The sequence below is a fragment of the Gorilla gorilla genome, chromosome 14, assembly GCF_029281585.2.
Source record: "Gorilla gorilla gorilla isolate KB3781 chromosome 14, NHGRI_mGorGor1-v2.1_pri, whole genome shotgun sequence".
NCBI lineage: Eukaryota > Metazoa > Chordata > Mammalia > Primates > Hominidae > Gorilla > Gorilla gorilla.
Window position 1 is genome coordinate 39,574,429 of NC_073238.2, and position 20,732 is coordinate 39,595,160.

Consider the following 20,732-nt stretch of genomic DNA (forward strand, 5'->3'; position numbering starts at 1 on the left):
TGTCAGCCAGTTATTTTCTTCCTCATATTTATATCCAGATCTGCCTTTGGAGAGACATTTCACCTCGAATGTTTGTACTCAATGGACCCTGCCTTCCATCAAGTTGGCAAGGGCACAAAAAAATAGTGATTGTAACATAAGCAAGTGACAGGAACAAAATGAAAACTTAATGACATTATTACCTACATCTGATGGGCCTTTTAGCCCACTATACCTATTTTAAATATTCTGGAAATTATTTTTGTATGAAACAGGTATTATTTATCAACAAACTTTTGGAAAATAAACTCCTCAAACCTTATGCTGTGATGTTAATGTAATGGGCAAGTCTACTTGCCTAGGTGAGAAGAAAAAAACAACTACAACTTGATTCCATTTGTTTTATCCAGAAGAAAAACATTCAAAGTAAAATGTGAACATTTAATTACCTTTAAATAATATATGAAATAATTTACATGCTATACACTTCCAAACACACTGAACATAAATCCAACTTTATAAGACATATACACAGTCTGCTTTTGCCAACATATACCCTGTAGGTCACTTAAGATGTAACTGATTTCTCAGTCCACCTGTGAGCATATAAACACACAAATATATGTCTGAAGTTGAAGATTAAGATAATAAACCAGAGTTGAATACAAGAAGTCAGCCACAGAAGATTCTAAAACCACAATCAGTGACTGGAACACCAAGGCACAAAAACTTCCCTTTGTAGTCACAGAGATTAAGTTTCCATTCCCAGTGCTTAAACATGGAAGCAGGATTGGTTAATCACATACTATATTTTATAGTGCATTTCTGTTGCTGTTTAAAAAGGAATATTTTTTAAATTACATAATGTATTACAGAAAAGCATTGGAAAAATAAACAGGGTAAGATAAGCTCTCATACAATAAAGTTTTTTTTGGTCTGAAAAAGATGTTTATATTCAAAACTAATATAATAGAGGTGTAACAGAAAGTAGCATGAGGAACACTATGCAAATTGCCTAATACTCGAATTGTACTTCATGCCACCATGTTATTTAAATTTTCAATTTTAAAGCCAGTTGGGTGATATTGCTAATTCCAAGTGATAGTTTTGGGGTTTTTATGTTTTGTTTCTTGTTTTTTGGTAATTTAAAGATATGTACTAGTACACAGAATAAACAGTAAATATAACATGGCAAAATGAAATCTTTCCCAGAGTTTATGTTGCTTTTGTTAAACAGTAACTTTGTACTAGAATCTCTTTTTTTTCTATATTTAACAAGAAGAAAAATAATGCTCCACATAGAAATGACTTCAAAATTCATGCAACCATGCACAACCTAAACTATCTGTACTTCCCTTTTTTATTTACCCAAAAGTTTTTGAGTAAACTGAAAGTTAGATACTCCAGGAACAGCAACTCATTGAGCAATAAGGCAGTTTAAAAATACACATATACATGTACTATTCATTGTTTCTAAGAACAGTTTTAGAGCTTTAGCTCTTTAAACTTACACAGTTGTGAAAGAAATAAAGCCAACCACAAAATAAGAATCAATGGAATGCAGTAATCCATACATAAAAGACAGTCAAATGTGCTTATACGTATTCAAGAAATCAATATTGTCTAAGCTGTAAATAATAAATTATCAAATGTAGCACTAAACAAATTATGATCAGAATAAACCTTCAGTTTCATTAATTTTGAATACAAAAGTGGGGCAGGCTAAACGTGAACAGTGTACTTCTACAAGTGTTTATATAGAAGTATTGTAGCATGCAACCCCAGCAGTAATGAGAGCACAATTCTTTACAAACAAAACAAGGCTGACCAGAAGAAAAACAAAACAAAAAATCTTGTTGTAGGCTGTAAAACTTAAGGGTAAAGAATCCACTGGGAATTTAAGGCTTTCTTAGAAATATTTTTCATGGCACTTTAACATTAAATATCACTAAAAGGCAAAATATGTAAATATTCATAGTTACAAAGCTACATAATTGAAAGTACATGCCATATCATTTATTAAGAAACTATGTTGTCAAATTTTGTTTTCTTGAAGTTAAATTGTACTTAAGGAAGGTTATTTATGTTTGGCTGAATTAACATAAATCATAAATGTCAATTCACTAGTGTACAGTGCAAATTGTGTTTTGAGTAAATACATCAAATACCACTCATTTATTACAGAACTGAATGTCATTGCTTGCTGGAAATGCAATTAAAATGACTTATTTCTCTCACAAGGGCAGTTATTATCCTTCCTTCAACTATTAGCCTACTGTTAAACCCTAAAATTGTTATTAGACAAATTCCTTTTGGTTATGCTTACAGACAATCCTCACAATAATCCTTTTCTTGTACTGCAATCATTGCAGAAAAAACTCTATGAGTCTAACAAGTCATTCTTGCCACACCATACTCTAAGCTGACCACAGCAGGTTCTGATTTAGAAAACTCTTCTGCATATTCACTATAACGATTATCTGCCGGGCTGCTGCCCTCTATAGTTCGAAGAGCATCATTTACGGGTAGCAGAGTCTGCTCTTTAAAACACAGGGAAGTTTTGAGGTTAGGTGATTCCGGATGAACTGAATGTAACAATTCCTTGGTGAGGATGCCATCTGTTTGCTTATTTTTGCGTTGTTTAATTTTCTAGAACAAACACAAATTTGAAAAGAAAATTACTAATTGCATAAACCACAATATGTTACATGAAAAAAGAAAACATGCTTTTGCAAAATATGTTCTCTGTATGTATAATGCAAAACTAAATCTCAAAAAATTAGAAACATTTAATGCATATGACATGGTTGAAAATCCTAATTGTGTACAATTTTTTGCTGTGGAAAATTGTTAGTTTTTATATTTATTAAACAAACAATCCAGCAAGACTTGACTGCAGGCGATCACTAGGCTTCCACACTTAAAATGGACATATATTACCTAGAAAGCATAACAGGTAAACATTTATAATAAAAGAAATGTGTATGAAACATTCACCCTGAAAACACAACAAACAAACTTGTGTAGCTAAAGGGCTCACTGATTATAAAGAGTTTTTCTTACATGGTTTTCCTACAGTGGTTTGTTAGGTAAAAATAACAGACTTTAAACACAACAGAACTTTATTTTTTTAACAGAAGAGTTTTAAAGTGTCCTGTGGCAGAGTATCATGCTCTCCAAATTCTTGGACTGTCCCGATAATCTTGTATTACCTATTATCCTGGATTTGCCTCTCTTGACCATATCCTTCTACAATTTACTCAAGCAGTCATTACCTCTTTATCTAAAAGATGACTAAGGGAGACTCCTGCCTGAGAGGTAGATGAGACAGTCTTACTGTTATAACTGTCTAGGATTTAAAAAATATATATATACTTACTGATCCTTTTTGCTTATATAGGATGGCAGAAAAAAGATTATAGGAAAGTCTTAGGGTAGAGAGGGATTTGTTAAACAAGACACACACAGAAAGCATAAAACATTGACCAATTTGACATGAAAATTCAAAACATCTATATATAGCATACCATAAATAAAGTGGAAAAGACAATAGGCTGGACAAAACCATTTGTAATATATATAACTAACAAAGAATTAGTGCCTGGCATATAAACAACTCTTACAAATCAATAAGAAAAAGGCAAATATGCCAACAGAAAAATGAGCAAAGGTTTGAACAGTCCATTCACAGAAAAGGAAAACCAAATGGCCAACAAATATGGAAAGTCATTTAACTTCATTTGTAATCATGGAAGTCCAAAACTGAAAACAATTTAAATATTCATCCATAGCTGAATGGATAGACTGTGATATATTCATATAATATAAAGTTATATAGTAGTTACTAATAAAACGATGAATAAAAGCTACATGTATCAACATGGATAAATGTCAAAACACTGTTGAGCAAAATGAAGCACATAAACAGTATGGTAACTTTTATATAGTTTTAAAACATCAGTTTCTTAAGCAGAGTGAAGGGTATATTGGCCTATACATTGTCTGTTTCCCTTTACAACTCATACAAACATTATAGATAGTCTTTGGTATTTTTTCAATACACAATAAAAATATTTCAAGTCAAGAAAAACAGTATTATAAATTGTGATACATGGGTGAAGACTGGGTAAGAGTATAGAGGGTCTTCAAATAGATCTACGTTCTATTTCTTTTTTTTGTTTGTTTTTGTTTTGAGATGGAGTCTCGCTCTGACACCCAGGCTGGAGTGCAGTGGCATGATCTTGGCTCACTGCAACCTCCGCCTCCCAGGTTCAAGCAATTCTCCTGCTTCAGCCTCCCAAGTAGCTGGGATTACAGGCATGCGCCACCATGCCCGGATACTTTTTTGTTATTTTCTTAGTAGAGATGGGGTTTCACTGTGCTGACCAGGCTGGTCTCAAACTCTCCTGACCTGGTGATCCACCCGCCTCGGCCTCCCAAAGTGCTGGGATTACAGGCGTGAGCCACTGCGCCCGGCCTATGTTTTATTTCTTAAAACAAGAACAAGAAAGATCTGAGGCATATATAGTAAATGTTAAAATCCCACAAAAGCTAGCTGGTGGGTACACAGATAGTTATTGTGTTTATCTATACATTATGCTATATACTTCCGGTATTTTAATGTATTTTAATATACAAAGAAAGTGATTCGAACTAACGTATTCAATCAAAGTAGGGTTGACCTGATTTTGAAGAAACTGCTTACTTCAGAAGTTTATGTGCTGATTTACACCAACAATACAAATATTAGTCTAATCGTAAACTAATTTCACATTCCAAATATATTAGATACTTCAGAATACTTACAGATTCTAGGTCTTTAATATCTTTCTCTAATTGTTTATTTTGCTCATTCGTATTCATAATTATATTAAATACAGACTGCCTAGGATGCAGTGTTCGATCAAATTGATGGTACATGTTCCTCCAAAACCTTTATGACAAAAAAAAGTTTCAATAAATTGTGTTTGAGAAAATTCAAGTATAAATACTTCAATGATGTCAACTTACTTAAAATTGAAAGATACTGTATTTGGCTCCAAAACTGTAAATCTGTGAGATTCGGAACTGTAGAGAGGATTTAAGTACTTCTTTTGGTCTTCCAAAAGAAATGGCCACAGGGAATAAGTCTTCTCCTTCAACCTTAATGTAATGAGAAAAACACAGAGATCTTTCCTATAGATGCAAAGTAGTAATGGTAATATTCATTTTTATAAATCAGGTGATGGCTTCCGAAGCAGATTTAAATTTTAGTTTTTTCTTCTATTCACAGTCTAACCTTGTCTTAGAATTCTGTATTATCTCTATTCTCCTTTTTCATTCATAATTAGGTAATAAAGTCATGTTTCTTGAACACAACACAGGTATAACATTTTCTCTCACAACCATATATTTTAAGGGATTCCTCTGAACTCACACAATTTCAAAAACTTGGTCTCTGTTCCACCTACTTCAGATCACCACAAACATACACATAGAACAAGACACTAATGCATCTTTCTGTCTGGCCTTCTCTTAACCCCACGTCTGGGCTGTAGCGGTGAGTATCATAGGGCAGGAGCACACGTAAGTGTAAGTGGGTACAAAAAGGGAACAGGCAAAATCAGGATGTTATGCAAGAATTTTAAAAGCCAATTATTTTGCAAATCTAAGAGTAGCTGGGCAAAGGTAAGAATGGTTTTAGATTGGACATTTACCAAGTAAATATAATGTAGGTATCCAGGGGGAAAGTGGAAAATCTCCTGATTTTTCCATAACTCCTAAGATGACCCATAGGTGTGTCTTGGAGAAAAACTACTAGGAAATATCTACTTTTACTTCCATCTTTCCATTTTTGAGAATGTTTGGCACTAATTAAGAATAGTTTTTCCTAAAATAGCTCTGTACTCCAGGAAAAGAGTTACCTCTGTGCTCCAAATTATAATAAACTATTTTGAATCACTGTAACATACAGCTAAAGTCTCAATGTTCTTTGATTGTTCATCTCCACCATTCTCTATTCACTTTTTATTCCCTTTACGCATTTTTAGAATTTTCCACATGCTCTCAGTTCTGCTGTTAACTCTGTTGGGAGTGTGAGCATGTGGCTATCTTCAAATACTACCAGATTTAGCTTCCTTACTATGTCCCTTGGATGTTCAAAAGTCTGTTAAGTGCTCTTTATTGCCTACTGTAAGAGGCAATAAAGAAATCCAAACTCAGAAGCCCAACCTAAAACAATATACATAGGACCTCTAAGACCTACTCCAGAGATCTTCCTTACAACAAAATTTAGGCAAAAAACCCTATCCCCGAAGACTGGTCAGGAAATAACATGAACTAGGGTCAAGTAGTGTCTCAGGGCTTTTCTGAGACCCTACTCAAGGACGGACACGCTGCAGCCAACATAGCTAGATTTATTTTTCCCAAAGAACTGTCTGTTTAGAAATGTGGGGAGAGCTATAAGGCTCCATCCTATCTTAAAACAAACCAACAGTTTAAAATATTTTACACTTTAAAACTAGCGACTGATACATTCTGGGAAATTAAACAGCATAAGGATTTCTCTGTTCTAAAATATATAAATGCAGACTGACTAAAAAGAAGCATGAGGAGACTTTCCAGGGTGTTGACAACATTTCATATTCTGGGTGCTGGTTACATAGGTGTGTGAGTTTGGTAAGATTTACTGAGCTTCACACTTAACGCTGTATGTACTTTTCTGTATGTATGCTACACTTCAAAACACATTTTATAATGTGCTTTTACTATTAGCTGAAAGGTGGGGGAATATTAGAAGGGTACTCAGCTTTAGAAATACAAAAAATAAAATCTTTACAATAAACTTTCAAATTGTCAAGATATTTTATTAAGTTTCAAACATGATTTTTGTTAGACCTCGGCTAAGTAGGGGGAAAAGGAGACTCTTTTAATTGAATCATCTTACTTGAGCTCTTCTCTTTCCTTCTGACAATTTCCAAGGAAGTTTCCAAACTGGCATGAATGAATATGCTCATGGATCTGAAGAAGAAATGCTTCACTGAATTCAAAGGCTTGTGGAAACTGTTCGGTCAAATGCCACACACATTCCAAGAACTGAGTAAACACTGGTGAGACTTCCTTTGGGTCACCATCCAACTGGCCACACCTAACCCCACAGAAAGTACAAGCTTTTAAAAACACCTCTGAAAGAGTCCATTGTTCAGGTATTGTTAATCTTAAACATACAAAAATATTCCTAAAGCACTGTTACATTAGCACGCAAAACTAGAATTTTTATTGAAACCATTTATGAGTTTTTAAACCACAGCTTTAAAGGATCTGTTACCATCTCTAAATAAAATGCAGCCCAAAAGGAAGGTAATAAAGTCATGAAAATTAACAAGCGTACTAGAATTGAAAGAAATTACAGAAAAAAATTAAATGTCTTTACGTAAAATACAGTAAAAACCATGACACTCTTACCTCCCATCACGCATGTGAGTTCATAAGGAACAGAAACATTCTGGCATTCTAAACTTGGTTTACTAATTTTATAAAATATATGACTGTGTAACTGTGACTCACCTCTCTGAAAATTTATGTCCAAAAGAGATCCAATCCTTTTCTATTAAAACCTTAATGAGAAAAAGTAAAATTCACTTTCTGACTACTTTCAATTATTTTGTTTAGGCTGGATTAAATCTTATTAGTTTAAAAACAGTATTTACTGTACACGTTTAACTTATAAACAAAACAGCACAAAAAACCACAGGCAAAAGAATGCCAAAACCTTGATTCGAGGTGGGGTTAAAGAAGAATAAAAATGCATAAAAAGAAATAGAGTAGTTTCGTGACTTAAATTATTTCCGTTGAATTTATTACAAGTGAAAAGTACATGTTATAAAGCAGTATTACATTTAAGTTTTTGTATGTATGAAGATGATATATCATAGGAAAAAGGCTAGAAAAATGTAAACCAAAACTGCTAACAAAGGATAACTCTAGGTGGTAGACTGAGGTGGATATTTTAAAACTTTTGGCTTACTTGTACATTTTTTATATTATTTATATACTACTTTTTTGAAGAAAAAAAAACTAATGATAAAAACACCAATTATTGTAATCAAATCATCTTACTTGAGTTCATGTTCAAATCCAAGTGTTAACATCTATCCTCTTGAATGGACTGACTTTATGTTTTCCTTGCCACAGCTTCTCTACTTACCCACTCCACTGTAAACACATATTTTTCAGTCTAATCTAAACACATATCTGTAGTATTTAGTACACTTTATCACTTCACTATACAGTCACCAAGCACATTCTTTTCATAGTGTCAAAACTGCTGGTTTTAGCTTCTCTGATTTTGTCTCAAGCCTCTGCTTTCCGCAGAAGGCTATACACTGATGTGGCTCAGGATGTAGTCGCTGGAGCTCAGGCACAGGCTCCAATCCCAGCTTCACCACTTTGTGTGACCTTGGCCAAGTGACCTTTTGGCTGGAGCCACAGATTTTATTCTGGTCTCTCTGCCATTCTTCTACAAAACCATGTTTAAAGCATAACTCAATATCTTTCTCACTAAATGTATTCTTTGGCTTATCTCAGTGAAGAGCCAGAGAGCAGCACCATCCATCCTGGCACCTAATTCAGAAACTTGGAAATCATCCCAGAGGAAGACTCCTCTCTTCTATCCCACATCCAATCCATGATCAATTCTTCCTGACTCTACTTTCTTTTTTTTTGAGACAGAGTCTCACTCTGTTGCCCAGGCTGGAGTGCAGTGGCGCAATCTTGGCTCACTACAACCTCCGCCTCCTGGGTTCAAGTGATTCTTCTGCCTCAGCCTCCTGAGTAGCTGGGATTATAGGTGCACATCACCATGCCCGGCTAATTTTTGTATTTTTAGCAGAGACAGGGTATCACCATATTGGCCAGGCTAGTCTCGAATTCCTGACCTCATGATCCACCCACCTTGGCCTCCCAAAGTGCTGGGATTACAGGCGTGAGCCACTGTGCCCAGCCACTGACTACTCTCTAAACATCCCTGGAACCCATCACCTCCCCCTTCACTTGTGTGTTACTATTTTAGTTTGGTAAAATTAAAAACTTTTGTCTCATAAGTTATCATAATAGTGTCTACACTGGCCTCCTAGCCTCCATTCCCACTCCCTTTGGCCTTCAAGATACCAAGCCACCTTTTTAAAAAGCACATCTAATCAAGTTACTGTTTGCTTGTTTAAAACTCTTTAATAGCTCCCATTATCCAAAGAGGGGAAAGCCCCATTCCAGCCTTCTCTTTCTCAGGCCCTGACCCCACTCTATTCCTCTGCCTCCAAGCCCCCTATTCTAATACTCACTCTGAACTCCATCCATCACACATTACCTGCAGTCACCCAAAGAGGTTATGCTTTGGTTTACACTGTTCCTATTGCCTGGGAAGCTCTCACATCATCCCCATTTATTACATGATTTCATTTGGATGTCTAACAAATAATTAAAGCCAAACATGGCAAAGAAAATATTCCTTATCGTACACTCTCAAGGTAAGCTGAGCATTATTTTCTTATTAGCAGCACTCCCACTTGGCCTGTCCCAGAGTCAGTATGTTAGCAGCAAAAAATAGCGGTGCTGAAAAGGGACTGGTGATTTTAAATCTTCCTTTAAGATGGCACTGTATTTAATAATTCTAAACTAATGAAAATTTTCTAACATCTCTTCATTTAATTTACCATGAGTTAAGATGTAAATTTTGAAAACATAAGTTAATCTGCGCACACGTTTAAAAGCAAGCAAATAAAAATCTGATCATACCTTTAAAAGCAAAGAAACAAAAAAAAGGAACTAGGTCTTTATCTTCACAAAAGAGAAAATCTATTCAACTAGAAATTTTATCTTCAGATATAAAACATGCCTAATATGTTATTACACTTACTAATGCAGGTGTTTTAAATAGAAGGTTTCCTTCAGAATTTAATTTTAAGTACTCTTATTTGTGCATTATTACATTATTTACATTTGTTAGATAAAAATGAGGGAGAAAATACTGAATATTTCCATTGCAACATTTTAGGAAAAAAAATTATTTAAACCTAAAGCTTATTGTCAGTGTTAGCACAAATGGAAATAAGTCTAATTCAAGGTTTCTCAACCTCGACGATACTGACATTACAGGCCAGATCAGTCTTTGCTGTGAGGCTGACCCCCCAGCAAAAATTTTGTGCATTATAAAATGTTTAGTTAGCAATATCCCTGGCCACTCCCACGGATGCCAGTCTCATCATTTCCTTTAGTGCAAAACTGTCTCCAACATTGCCCAATGTCCTCTGGAGGAACATAAAATTACTCCTACTTAAGAACCATTGGTCTAACCAAATAAATCCTTACCATGAATCCTTTGATTGTCCTGTAGTAGGAATCCAATAAAAGAGAACCCAGGGAACAAACCTGGGAAGTCCTATCCCAACCATCGGAACAATGCACCAACACACTTGCATTTTCAACTGTTATTGCCTGAAAAGAAAGATCACATACATTCTAGCGTACTTTAAGGTAAACCAATAAGTTCTACTTGAAAACCATACTAGCAGGTATTGTGTTACAAGAAAGTGCTATGCCTGCAATGATAATGTCACAGCATAATTTCCAAAATACACAACAAAATACGGTAACAACAAAAACACAAGCAAACAAACAAAAAAACAAAGAAAAAATGCCGCTTCAAAGTATTTAGGTGCATCTTTTTAAGTTTCTACATTAAGTGCTACATGATATTTTTAAGGCTGAAAATAAAGTGAAGCTCATTAAAGAGGTAAAAAATAATAAAAGTTATCTGATGAATAGATACCAGCCCCCAACAGAATACATCTACTCCTTCCCAATCATTATAGACCCCAAGACCAAATATGAAAGATAAAGTATTACTTTGGCCAAGAAGATTGCAGCATCCATAACAGCTTTGATATGGCGAAGCCATCCCGAGCTCTCCAAACCAGAGTAGAAATCATTGACAGAAAGCCCTTTAGTGCCATTGACTAAAAGAGGTATAAAAATATTTCAATTAGAATATGGCTAGAGTTTCTGCATTTCTTTTTTCAAGATCTCCCTAGATAAGTGAATGAAGAAAGAAGACAAAATAAATAGGCAAGACTCTATAAATGAAAAGATACTATTAAAAGCTCAATAACTGATTCTTGGATATATTTTTCTATTATTCTTACAAAAATGTTCCAATCTGTTTAAAAACATTGTAGCACAAGCATCTAACTAAAAATAATCTTATATTTTAATTTTTTAAATTCTATACTATGACTGGAATATTTAAATGAACATTACTATAAATTAATATTTATTGTACTGACTACTCAAGAATATCTATCTAATAACAATTTTTTTGCAAAACCATTAGAATTGTACTAATACAGCAGCCACTAACCAAATACGGCTACTAAACATTTGAAATATGGCTTGTCCAAACTCAGATGTGTAGTAAGTGTAAAATACACGCCTGATTTCTAAGAGTTGATGAAAAGAAAAATATCTCATTACTGATTTTTTTATATTGACTACATGTTAAAATAATGTTTATAATATATTAAGTAAGGATATTATTAAAATTAATTTCACTTGTTTCTTTTTACTTTTTAAAATGTGACCACTGGAAAATTCTAAATTACATGTGACTAGCATTAGATTTCTTTTGGACAAGGGTGTCTAAAAAAGTAAGCAATAATATACCTTCCAATAATTTCTGAAGGCTGGACCTCATGACATGAATATTTTCAATTCCAACAAACTGAAATCTAATATTGGAATAGTTGTCTTCATTTTCATAACCTTTTCCAGCTGCTCTGTTGGCCATTGCATTCAGCTAAAATTAAAAGTTTTAGAAATTTAGAGACAAATTACTTTTTTAATTTACCAAAATGTCATGAAAATATTAAATAAGCAGTATTTTAGCTAGGAGGCAGTTTACAGGAACTCATCAAAATTGAATAAGCTACCATTCATCTTTTAGTAAGTAAAAATGCCACATTATTAAATAGTAATGAAGGAGATAATAAAGTAATACGATTGCTATATAATGGAAAGGTCAAAGTTCCCATAAGTTCATGAAACCAATTCATTTATGTTTTTAGTCAGTTTCCATATGTTTGTAATATTTTAAAATTAAAAAGAAAGAAATGTCTCCTATCTAATTTCTAAATGATTCAGTTGAGCAGAGCTGGCTGGGGGACTTTTCTTTTACAGAATGAACCTATGAGTTTACTTCAGAACAAGCCTAGAGCATTGATCATCTTGAGAGCCACAGGGACCTGAAAATCAGATCTGAAATATGCTTCAGATTACTTGAGGGAGATTATATGAGAGATTATTGGAGGCCCATACATCATATAATATGGCATATAATTGGCTATCCTGATACATCTCTGAGAATTGGGCCAAAAATAAACTGGTCTCCAGGAAAAAACAGATTGCTCATATGCCCATGGTCTTTAGCTATTAGATCAAAATGTTGTCAGCGGTCCCTTAGGATTTGTCATGCTTAATTCTTCCAGGCTAGGATGTCATATAGTATGTTAACACAATTTATTAAAAATTCTTATGAACGTGGATAAAACGAAGCCTAAATTAGAAGAAAAGGAGCTCTTCATTTTGTGGATTGGACCTCAGTTTGGTAACAAGTACAGTTAAATTGTATCCTACTGACTCACTAATTATTCGGTACCTAAAGTAAAATCTACAGTTAGATGTTTAAAAATGCTTCCACATTATTACTACTTGAGTTACATTTAACTAGTAAAACAATCAAAGAATGATATATTTTCTGTGAAGAAGATAATTATACAAATAAGAGCTATGAGGTCCTGAAAAACAAATCACTGTATCAGACCTCATCTTCAAAAAGTCTCATATTACAATCGCCTTTTATATCTAATATTATCAAAAAAGTGTTCCAGAATTTTTCTTATGAGATATCACCAACACTCTCAACTCCTAATAAAGTCTTTTATTTTTAATAAAAGATTATCAAGTTATCAATTTCTATTTTTAAATAATTATTATTATTTTTTTTTTGTCGCCCAGTCTGGAGTGCAATGGCACAATCTCGGCTCACTGCAACCTCTGCCTCCTGGGTTCAAGCAATTCTCCCGCCTCAGCCTCCCAAGTAGCTGGGATTACAGGTGCCTGCCATTGCACCCAGCTAATTTTTTGTATTTTTAGTAGAGACGGGGTTTTGCCATGTTGGCCAGGCTGGTCTCGAACTCCTGACCTCAGGTGATCCACCCACCTTAGCCTTCCAAAGTGCTGGGATTACAGGTGTGAGCCACCATGTCCAGCCAGATAATTCTTTTTTTTTTTTTTTTTTTTGAGACGGAGTTTCACTCTTGTTGCCCAGGCTGGAGTGCCATGGCGTGATCTCGGCTCACCACAACCTCCGCCTCCCAGGTTCAAGTGATTCTCCTGCCTCAGCCTCCCGAGTAGCTGGGATTACAGGCATTCACCACCATGCCCGGCTAATTATGTATTTTTAGTACAGAGTTTCTCCATGTTGGTCAGGCTGGTCTCAAACTCCTGACCTCAGGTGATCCACCCGCCGTGGCCTCCCAAAGTGCAATTTACTCAAATTAATCTCTTCTTCTGGTTTCTAAATTATCTTCTGTGAAATTGCATAATGATGAGAATCACTTCTAAAATAGTGACCATTCCTTTCACAAAGCTGCCTAAAAAACCACTTGTGTTCTATATTGCTCACTCGCTTTTTCTCATTGCTTTCTCTTATTTTCTCATCATTCCGGATTTTTGAAGAAATCCTCACTATAATTCTGCCAATGTCCTTTTGTGTAGCCCACCAGCTCTGCATGCGACGCTATAACAAAAATTAAAAGTAACGTTAGCTATTACCACTGAGGATTTTAATTATTTTAGTTTCAGGATCCTATATGAATTGGTTGTTTTAACTATGTTAATAAAAAGAAGAAGGGACTCTGAAATTTGTCCCAATGATAAAAATTTGGCCCCATAGCACACAAGATGCCTAAGATAACCCAAATTCCTGTTCACTATTTAAAATTCTCTAGTTCAATATTTCCTAAGTTAACTGTTTTCCTTATTTTCTTGAAAATTTCAAGCTAAAATCCATTATTTTAGCATAAAAATGTTTTGCCCATTGAAAATTCTTCAAAAAAGAATAATAAGAATTTAGGCTGGGCGCAGTGGCTCATGCCTGTAATCCCAACACTTTGGGAGGCCAACTGAGGTGGGTGGATCACTTGAGGCCTGGAGTTCAAGACCAGCCTGGTCAACATGGTGAAACCCCATCTCTACTAAAAATACAAAAAATTAGCCAGGCATGGTGGTACGTGCCTGTAATACCAGCTACTCAGGAGGCTGAAGCAGGAGAATTGCTTGAACTGGGAGGCAGAGGTTGCAGTGAGCCGAGATCACACCACTGCACTCCATGGTGACAGAGTGCAACTCTGTCTTAAAAAAAAAAAAAAGAATAGTAACAATTTATTTTTCATAACACACATTTTATTATTTCTTCACAATAACATAAGACTTATATACTAGCAAGAGTTCTCAATATACAATTCAGCTTTCCTGAATTTATATATATCAGAAGATATAAGAAATCACCATGAGTTACTCAGAAATTGGTTTTCTAAATTGGTATCCTTTAAATAAAGATTGATTTCCTTAGTATCATTAGCCTTAGTTAATTTAAAACTAGGATTCAGATATTTTAAATATGGGCAAGTTTATTAACTCTCATTAAGTAAAGTAATAAAAATAATTAAACTAGCAGACTGTACTGTATTTAAAATACATACTTTTGGCCTGGTATCCATGACGTACATATAGCGATTGACTGGATTGGCTTTACTAATGGCTTGAAGCAAATGTTCATCCTCCAGGCACCTGGCACTGAATCCAGAGAGTGGTTGACTACATCGACAAATGGCAGCCTATTTTTTAAAGGACAGAAAAGAGATTATGCAAAGATCTCTAAAATGTGTCTTTAAAAATGCTTACAAGAAAAAAAAAGCCAAAAGTGTTAAAATCAAATATGACAATTAGGAGGCATTAATTTTAAGATCCTCTTTGAATTAAATACTATTTCAATATTTTGACATTCCTAAGTTTTCCCAATATTCTCTTCTCATAAGAAAACTAAATACCTCCTTATCTAGTTTGATGAAGAAACCTGGGTCCTAAGAAATAACACCCAGTCAATTCTCTGTTAAGTAACCTACTGTTATCTTCATTCTGCGCTCCATTTAGATTACAGGATCCTTCCAACTGAAGTTCAAGTAAAAGATTAGTCAATAAAAATAGAACAAGAATTTTTAAGTAGCAACATTGGAACTTTTACTTTCTAAAGGCTTTAAGATCTCTAATTAGAAATCGGCAATCTTAATATAAAATGAGAAAAAAGACCTTCAATTCAAATTTGAGTTAAAATACAGTCAATCGAATAGAGCAAGAATTATCTATAAGTAGTGAGTGCTTGGATTCATTATTTACTGTTTTTTGTTTGGCTGGTTGGTTTTTGAGACAAGGTCTTGCTCTGTCGCCCAGATTGGAATGCAGTGGCGTGATCACAGCTCATTGCAGCCTTGACCTCCTGGGCTCAAGCAATCCTTCCAACTCAGCCTCCAGAGTAGCTGGGACTACAGGAACACACCACCACGCCTGACTAATTTTTGTATTTTTTGTTAAGATGGGTTTTTGCCATGTTGCCCAGGCTGGTTGTCAACTCCTGGGCTCAAGCGATCTGCCCACCTCACCTCCCAGCATGCTGGGATTATAGGCATAAGCCATCATGCCCAGCCTACTATTGTTTAAAGTCCTAAAAAAAGATTTAAAAGATTTAGATCCATATACTTTTTCTCCAATGGAAAACAAAAATATATGCAAATTCACACAATTGCATATTTTAAACTCACAAAATAAAACCACAAAAATATGATAAAACAGTAGAAAATGAACATTGCGTTATTAAATTCTTTTCAGACCTACTTTCTGATTTGTTAAGTTGTTCACAGAATAACTATTTTCAGCCCAACTTTCCAATAAACAATGTTTACAAATATGGCTGTGTCAAGAGAGGCAATAACCATTTAACCTCTCTGTGATTTAGTTGTGAAAAGCAGATTAGAAACTTCTGTCTAAACCCTTACCCCTTTGCCTCTGCTCCTTCCCAAAATCCAAGTCAGGTTCGAATAAAGAAAGTTAAAATGCATAAAACCACAGGGACAAAGAGAATAGGAAAAAAGACATAGAGATGTCAATAAAATTTGGGGAGATGATAGCTGACTAGCAAGTGATAACCAATTTTACAGGACAAAGAAAGCTGCTAACTCCCTTAAGTCAATAAGAAGCAAGGTATTTTGTGCAGCAAAATCTCAAAAGGCTCAAAACCTCTGAAGGCTTGAGCAGGTATTTAACTGAAAAAAAGGAGAACTGCTTGAATGCCTGTACGAGAACTAGCTAAGACCACCAGATTCTCCCTTACCTTGAAGACAAAGTTTATTCCATGATAAGGATGAACCTGAAGACTCTATAGACAATAGACACAGCTATGGGCAGGGGTGAAGCCCTATACTCACAAAGACTAGGAGCATTAAGTAAAGTCTACATAACAAAATGTGAAATCCTGACATCACTCTTCTCACCCTTGGATCATGGCCAGACTTACTATACACATTGGGACCAAAATTGGAGGTTTGTTCTTTAAGGAAACCAACTTATACAACAGAAAGAATCCCAAAGCCAGGCACGGTGGCTCACAATTGCAATCCCAGCACTTTGGGAGGCCGAGGCCCGGTGGATCACCTGAGGTCAGGAGTTCGAGACCATCCTGGCCAAATGGTGAAACCCAATCTCTACTAAAAATATAAAAATTAGCCAGGCATGGTGGCACATGCCTGTAATCCCAGCTACTCGGGAGTCTGAGGCAGGAGAATCACTGGAAGCCAGGAGGCGGAGGTTGCAGTGAGCCGAGATTGTGCCACTGCACTCCAGCCTGGGAAACGAAGCGAGACCTTGTCTCAAAAAAGAAAAAAGAAAACAAAGAAAGAATCCCAAGATACAAACCATTCCTGCATACAAACTTCAAAACAGCTTGAATATGAGAACTCAGCCAAGAAACAGGTATTTGAAAGACATGAAAGACAAAAACACTAAATAAACAGAAAAAAATGGAACTCTGAGCAAACAATAACTAATGTGGGAAGCATGAGAATTATTTTTTTAAATCTTTAACATCCTCAAAGAACTAAAACATCACATCCAAGAATAGAAAACTATCTTAAAAAATTTCAGAAAATAGGAAAAGCTCTCAGATATTAAAAACACCACAGCAAAAAAGGGATCTAAGACACAGACTGGAGATGAGGTTGAGGAAATCTTCCAGAAAATACAAAAAAAAATGAAAAATAAAGGAGAAAGTTTTTAAAAAAAAGTAGAAGTTTATTCTACAAAGCCCAATTGTCAACTAACAAATAAAAAGGACAAAGAAAATTAATAGAACAGAGGAAATTATCAAAGAAATAGAGAAGCAAATTCCCAAAATTGAGACCTGAGTTTCTGGATGAGATTTAAAAAGACATTACTGTGAAATTTCAGAACAAGCAGGGCGCAGTGGCTCATGCCTGTAATCTTAGCACTTTGGGAGGCCGAGGCGGGTGGATCACTTGACGTCAGGAGTTCAAGACCAGACTGGCCAACATGGTAAAACCCTGTCTCTACTAGAAATACAAAAATCGGCTGGGCGTGGTGGCAGGCGCCTGTAGTCCCAGCTACTCAGGAGGCTGGGGCAGGAGAATCGCTTGAACCCGGGAGGTGGAGGTTGCAGTGAGCCGAGATCACGCCATTGAACTCCAGCCTGGGCAACAAGAGAAACTCCATCTCAAAAAAAAAAAAAAGAAAAAGAAAAAGAAATTTCAGAACACTAGGGAAAAAGAAGATTCTAAAAGTTCTCAGAGAAAACAAAATCAGGTCCCAAAGGACTGGGAGTCAGAAATGGCATAGAATTCCTCAACTTACTTGCTGTGAGACAAGGAAGTAATTTACCCTCTTTGAACATCAGTTTCCCCACTTGAAAGTTACGGGTAATTAGTAAAGCCTACCTTACAAAGTTAGGAAGACATACATGTAAACCATTTAACATACAGTACCTCTTGGCCTTCTATTAGTAGGCTACAAAGGTAAGTTTTACTAATATAAGCAACCCTTATTACAGCATCTCACTATAAAGATGCATCCTCCACTGTTTCATGTTGCAAAATCCTTTTGATTTGAGCTTACTGTTAAAATGGGACCCTGAAATGCCCTTGGTTCTCTCCCTTGTCTCAGCGGTTGTCTTATCAAAACTATCTGGTTTTCCCAAATACAAGCAGAATCAAAAGAGAACCACAGGAAAGAAAGAGGATCCTATCTGTTAACTAATTCCATTATTTTCAAGTCACTGCTGGAAGGAAGGGAGGGTCAAGAAAAGATGACAAGAAGTATGAAAATTTCTGTATTTGAGTAGTTTTGTTTTAAATTTGCAAAAATGTAATTAAACAAAAAGCCAGTGCTTCTCCATTAGCAATCTTTTAATGTAAAAAATAGTGTTCTTGATCCAGGCACAGTGGCTCACACCTGTAATCCCAGTATTTTGGGGGGTTAAGGCAGGTGGATCACTTGAGGTCAGGAGTTCAAGACCAGCCTGGTCAACATGGCAAAACCTCGTCTCTACTAAAATTAGCCAGGCATGGTGGCACGCGCCTGCAGTCCCAGGTGCTCGGGAGGCTGAGGCACAAGAATTGCTTGAACTGAGAGGTGGAGGTTGCAGTGAACCAAGATGGTGCCACTGCACTCCAGCTTCGGCAACAGAGCAAGACCCTATCTCAAAAAAAAAAAAAGTGTTATTTTAGATACTTAAACCTGAAGATGAGTTATACTTTATTTCTAAAATCAAAAGAAAAGCATCCTACCTCCTTATCTTGATGATAGTAGGAAAGAACTGGGAATCTTCCCTTGCTCCGGAACTTGGAACTACCAACAATTATTGGTTTGCTTGCTATCCGGGGAACATAAAGTTCTCTGGGGTAAGTTTCACAAATCTGTAAATATCAAACAAAACATAACCATTGTACTCTTAGTTCAAAACCACTTTAAAAACCTTTAAACCTTATTAAATGCAAGAACAGCACATTTCAGTACACAGACAACTTGCTACGCTGACACTCTCTAACCCTCTGGTACTAACACTTTCTGAATTTCTCCAAAACGTTGTTAAGGTACCTTGTAGTCCCGGTTGGCATCAGACAACTGCCAGTGTGAATTTGGCACTCCCATCCTCTTATATTCCTCAGCGAGATCAATGAGCTGCCAGCCTTGTAGTCGTTCTGAGTCATTTTGTTTGGGATTATAAGAAAATGCATAGAGATCTTCATATTTTGCTATAGAATACAAAATTTTAAATGTTAACTGCAATTTATAAGACTTATACACTACAAATAAATGTAATTTTTCAGTTTTCTTCCTTCATTTTTCTCTTTACAATCTTCAAAGAGATCGCTAATACCTGAATACATTTGATGTTCAGTATGCAAATGATTATACCTAAAAAGCACACATATCAATCTGAGATTGGATTTGTCATCAACAAAAGTAAAGCTAATAAATACAGTTAGAATAGTTAGACTTACATGTTAAATCCTCTATTGCAGTATTTTTCTTAAAAGTAAAATTATAAAGACACTAATAGACATTTCTTACTAATCACTTTCCCAAATGAGATGTAAAATAGACTAATGTTATAATGAGAAGCTAGAGACAGATACAGAACATGAAACTGCATTATACATCCCTATAGGACACTGTTGACTAAAAATGGCAACTGTTGCACAGAGCTCTTGGGGTGCTTCAGAATCATCCTTACTATAAACTCTGGCTTAATTTGAGACAATAGGATGTTACAGGCTGATGTGCTCAGAGAGAAGAATGAACAAAGACCTGCTCTGAGACCACTCTTGGAGGCAGCAATCCAGATTGCTCAACCAAAATCCAGTCCGACATATAATTCAAGTCATGTTTGGGGAAGGAAGTCACCAGATCCACAGGGCATAAGTAGCGATAAGATTCTTCTTTAGTGGCTCATGCCTGCAATCCCAACACTTTGGGAGGCCGAGGACGGTGGATCACAAGGTCAGGAGTTCAAGACCAGCCTGGCCAAGATGGTGAAACCCCGTCTCTACTAAAAATACAAAAATTAGCCGGGTGTGGTGGTGGCTGCCTGTAATCCCAGCTACTCAGGAAGCTGAGGCAGGGAACTGTTTGAACCTGGGAGGCGGAGGTTGCAGTGAGCTGAGATTGTGCCACTGCACTCCAGTCTGGGTGAGAGAGTAAGATTCCATCTCAAAAAAAAAAAAAAAAAAGGTTCTTCTTTAGGACAGCTATCCCTCTCAACCTTACTTCTACTAAAATAAAATTCACCCTCTCTTGTTTCTCTGCTTATCTTCTGTATCTCCCACTCAAATCTATTAAATATTTTAGTCCCACTGCCACCAAAGGACCTTGACCTTCCTTTTATCATTCCATAATATCAACTTCCAAGTCATTCTCTTTGATTGTGAAATACCCACTTAAAAAATACGTTGTGCTACTTGCCATCAATAGACTTAAAAGATTAATATAAACCTGTGGTTTTATAAGTCTCTACTATAAATGCTTTACTTTTTCCTTACCATTACCCCTTCTGATTACACCATTCTTATATCAGATCAATAGTTTCTAATTACTTT

General features: G+C 35.7%; 1 protein-coding gene across 2 annotated transcripts in view; it reads right to left on the minus strand.

Moving 5' to 3' along the window:
• Nucleotides 1–366: 366 nt before the first annotated feature.
• Nucleotides 367–20,732, minus strand: part of MTMR6 (myotubularin related protein 6) — a 40,159-nt gene continuing 19,793 nt past the window's right edge. The window contains exons 4-15 of one of the 2 annotated variants that reach the window (XM_031001309.3): nucleotides 19,231–19,388; nucleotides 18,921–19,049; nucleotides 14,772–14,906; nucleotides 13,694–13,807; nucleotides 11,674–11,806; nucleotides 10,861–10,970; nucleotides 10,324–10,449; nucleotides 7,525–7,574; nucleotides 6,905–7,105; nucleotides 4,990–5,121; nucleotides 4,786–4,912; nucleotides 367–2,628 (exon numbers count right to left, since the gene is read on the minus strand). In XM_031001309.3, coding sequence (XP_030857169.3) covers nucleotides 2,368–2,628; nucleotides 4,786–4,912; nucleotides 4,990–5,121; nucleotides 6,905–7,105; nucleotides 7,525–7,574; nucleotides 10,324–10,449; nucleotides 10,861–10,970; nucleotides 11,674–11,806; nucleotides 13,694–13,807; nucleotides 14,772–14,906; nucleotides 18,921–19,049; nucleotides 19,231–19,388 — 1,676 coding nt within the window. In that variant the 3' untranslated portion in view covers nucleotides 367–2,367. The remainder of the gene's footprint in view (nucleotides 2,629–4,785; nucleotides 4,913–4,989; nucleotides 5,122–6,904; nucleotides 7,106–7,524; nucleotides 7,575–10,323; nucleotides 10,450–10,860; nucleotides 10,971–11,673; nucleotides 11,807–13,693; nucleotides 13,808–14,771; nucleotides 14,907–18,920; nucleotides 19,050–19,230; nucleotides 19,389–20,732) is intronic. The other variant, XM_031001310.3, reaches the window with a different exon arrangement.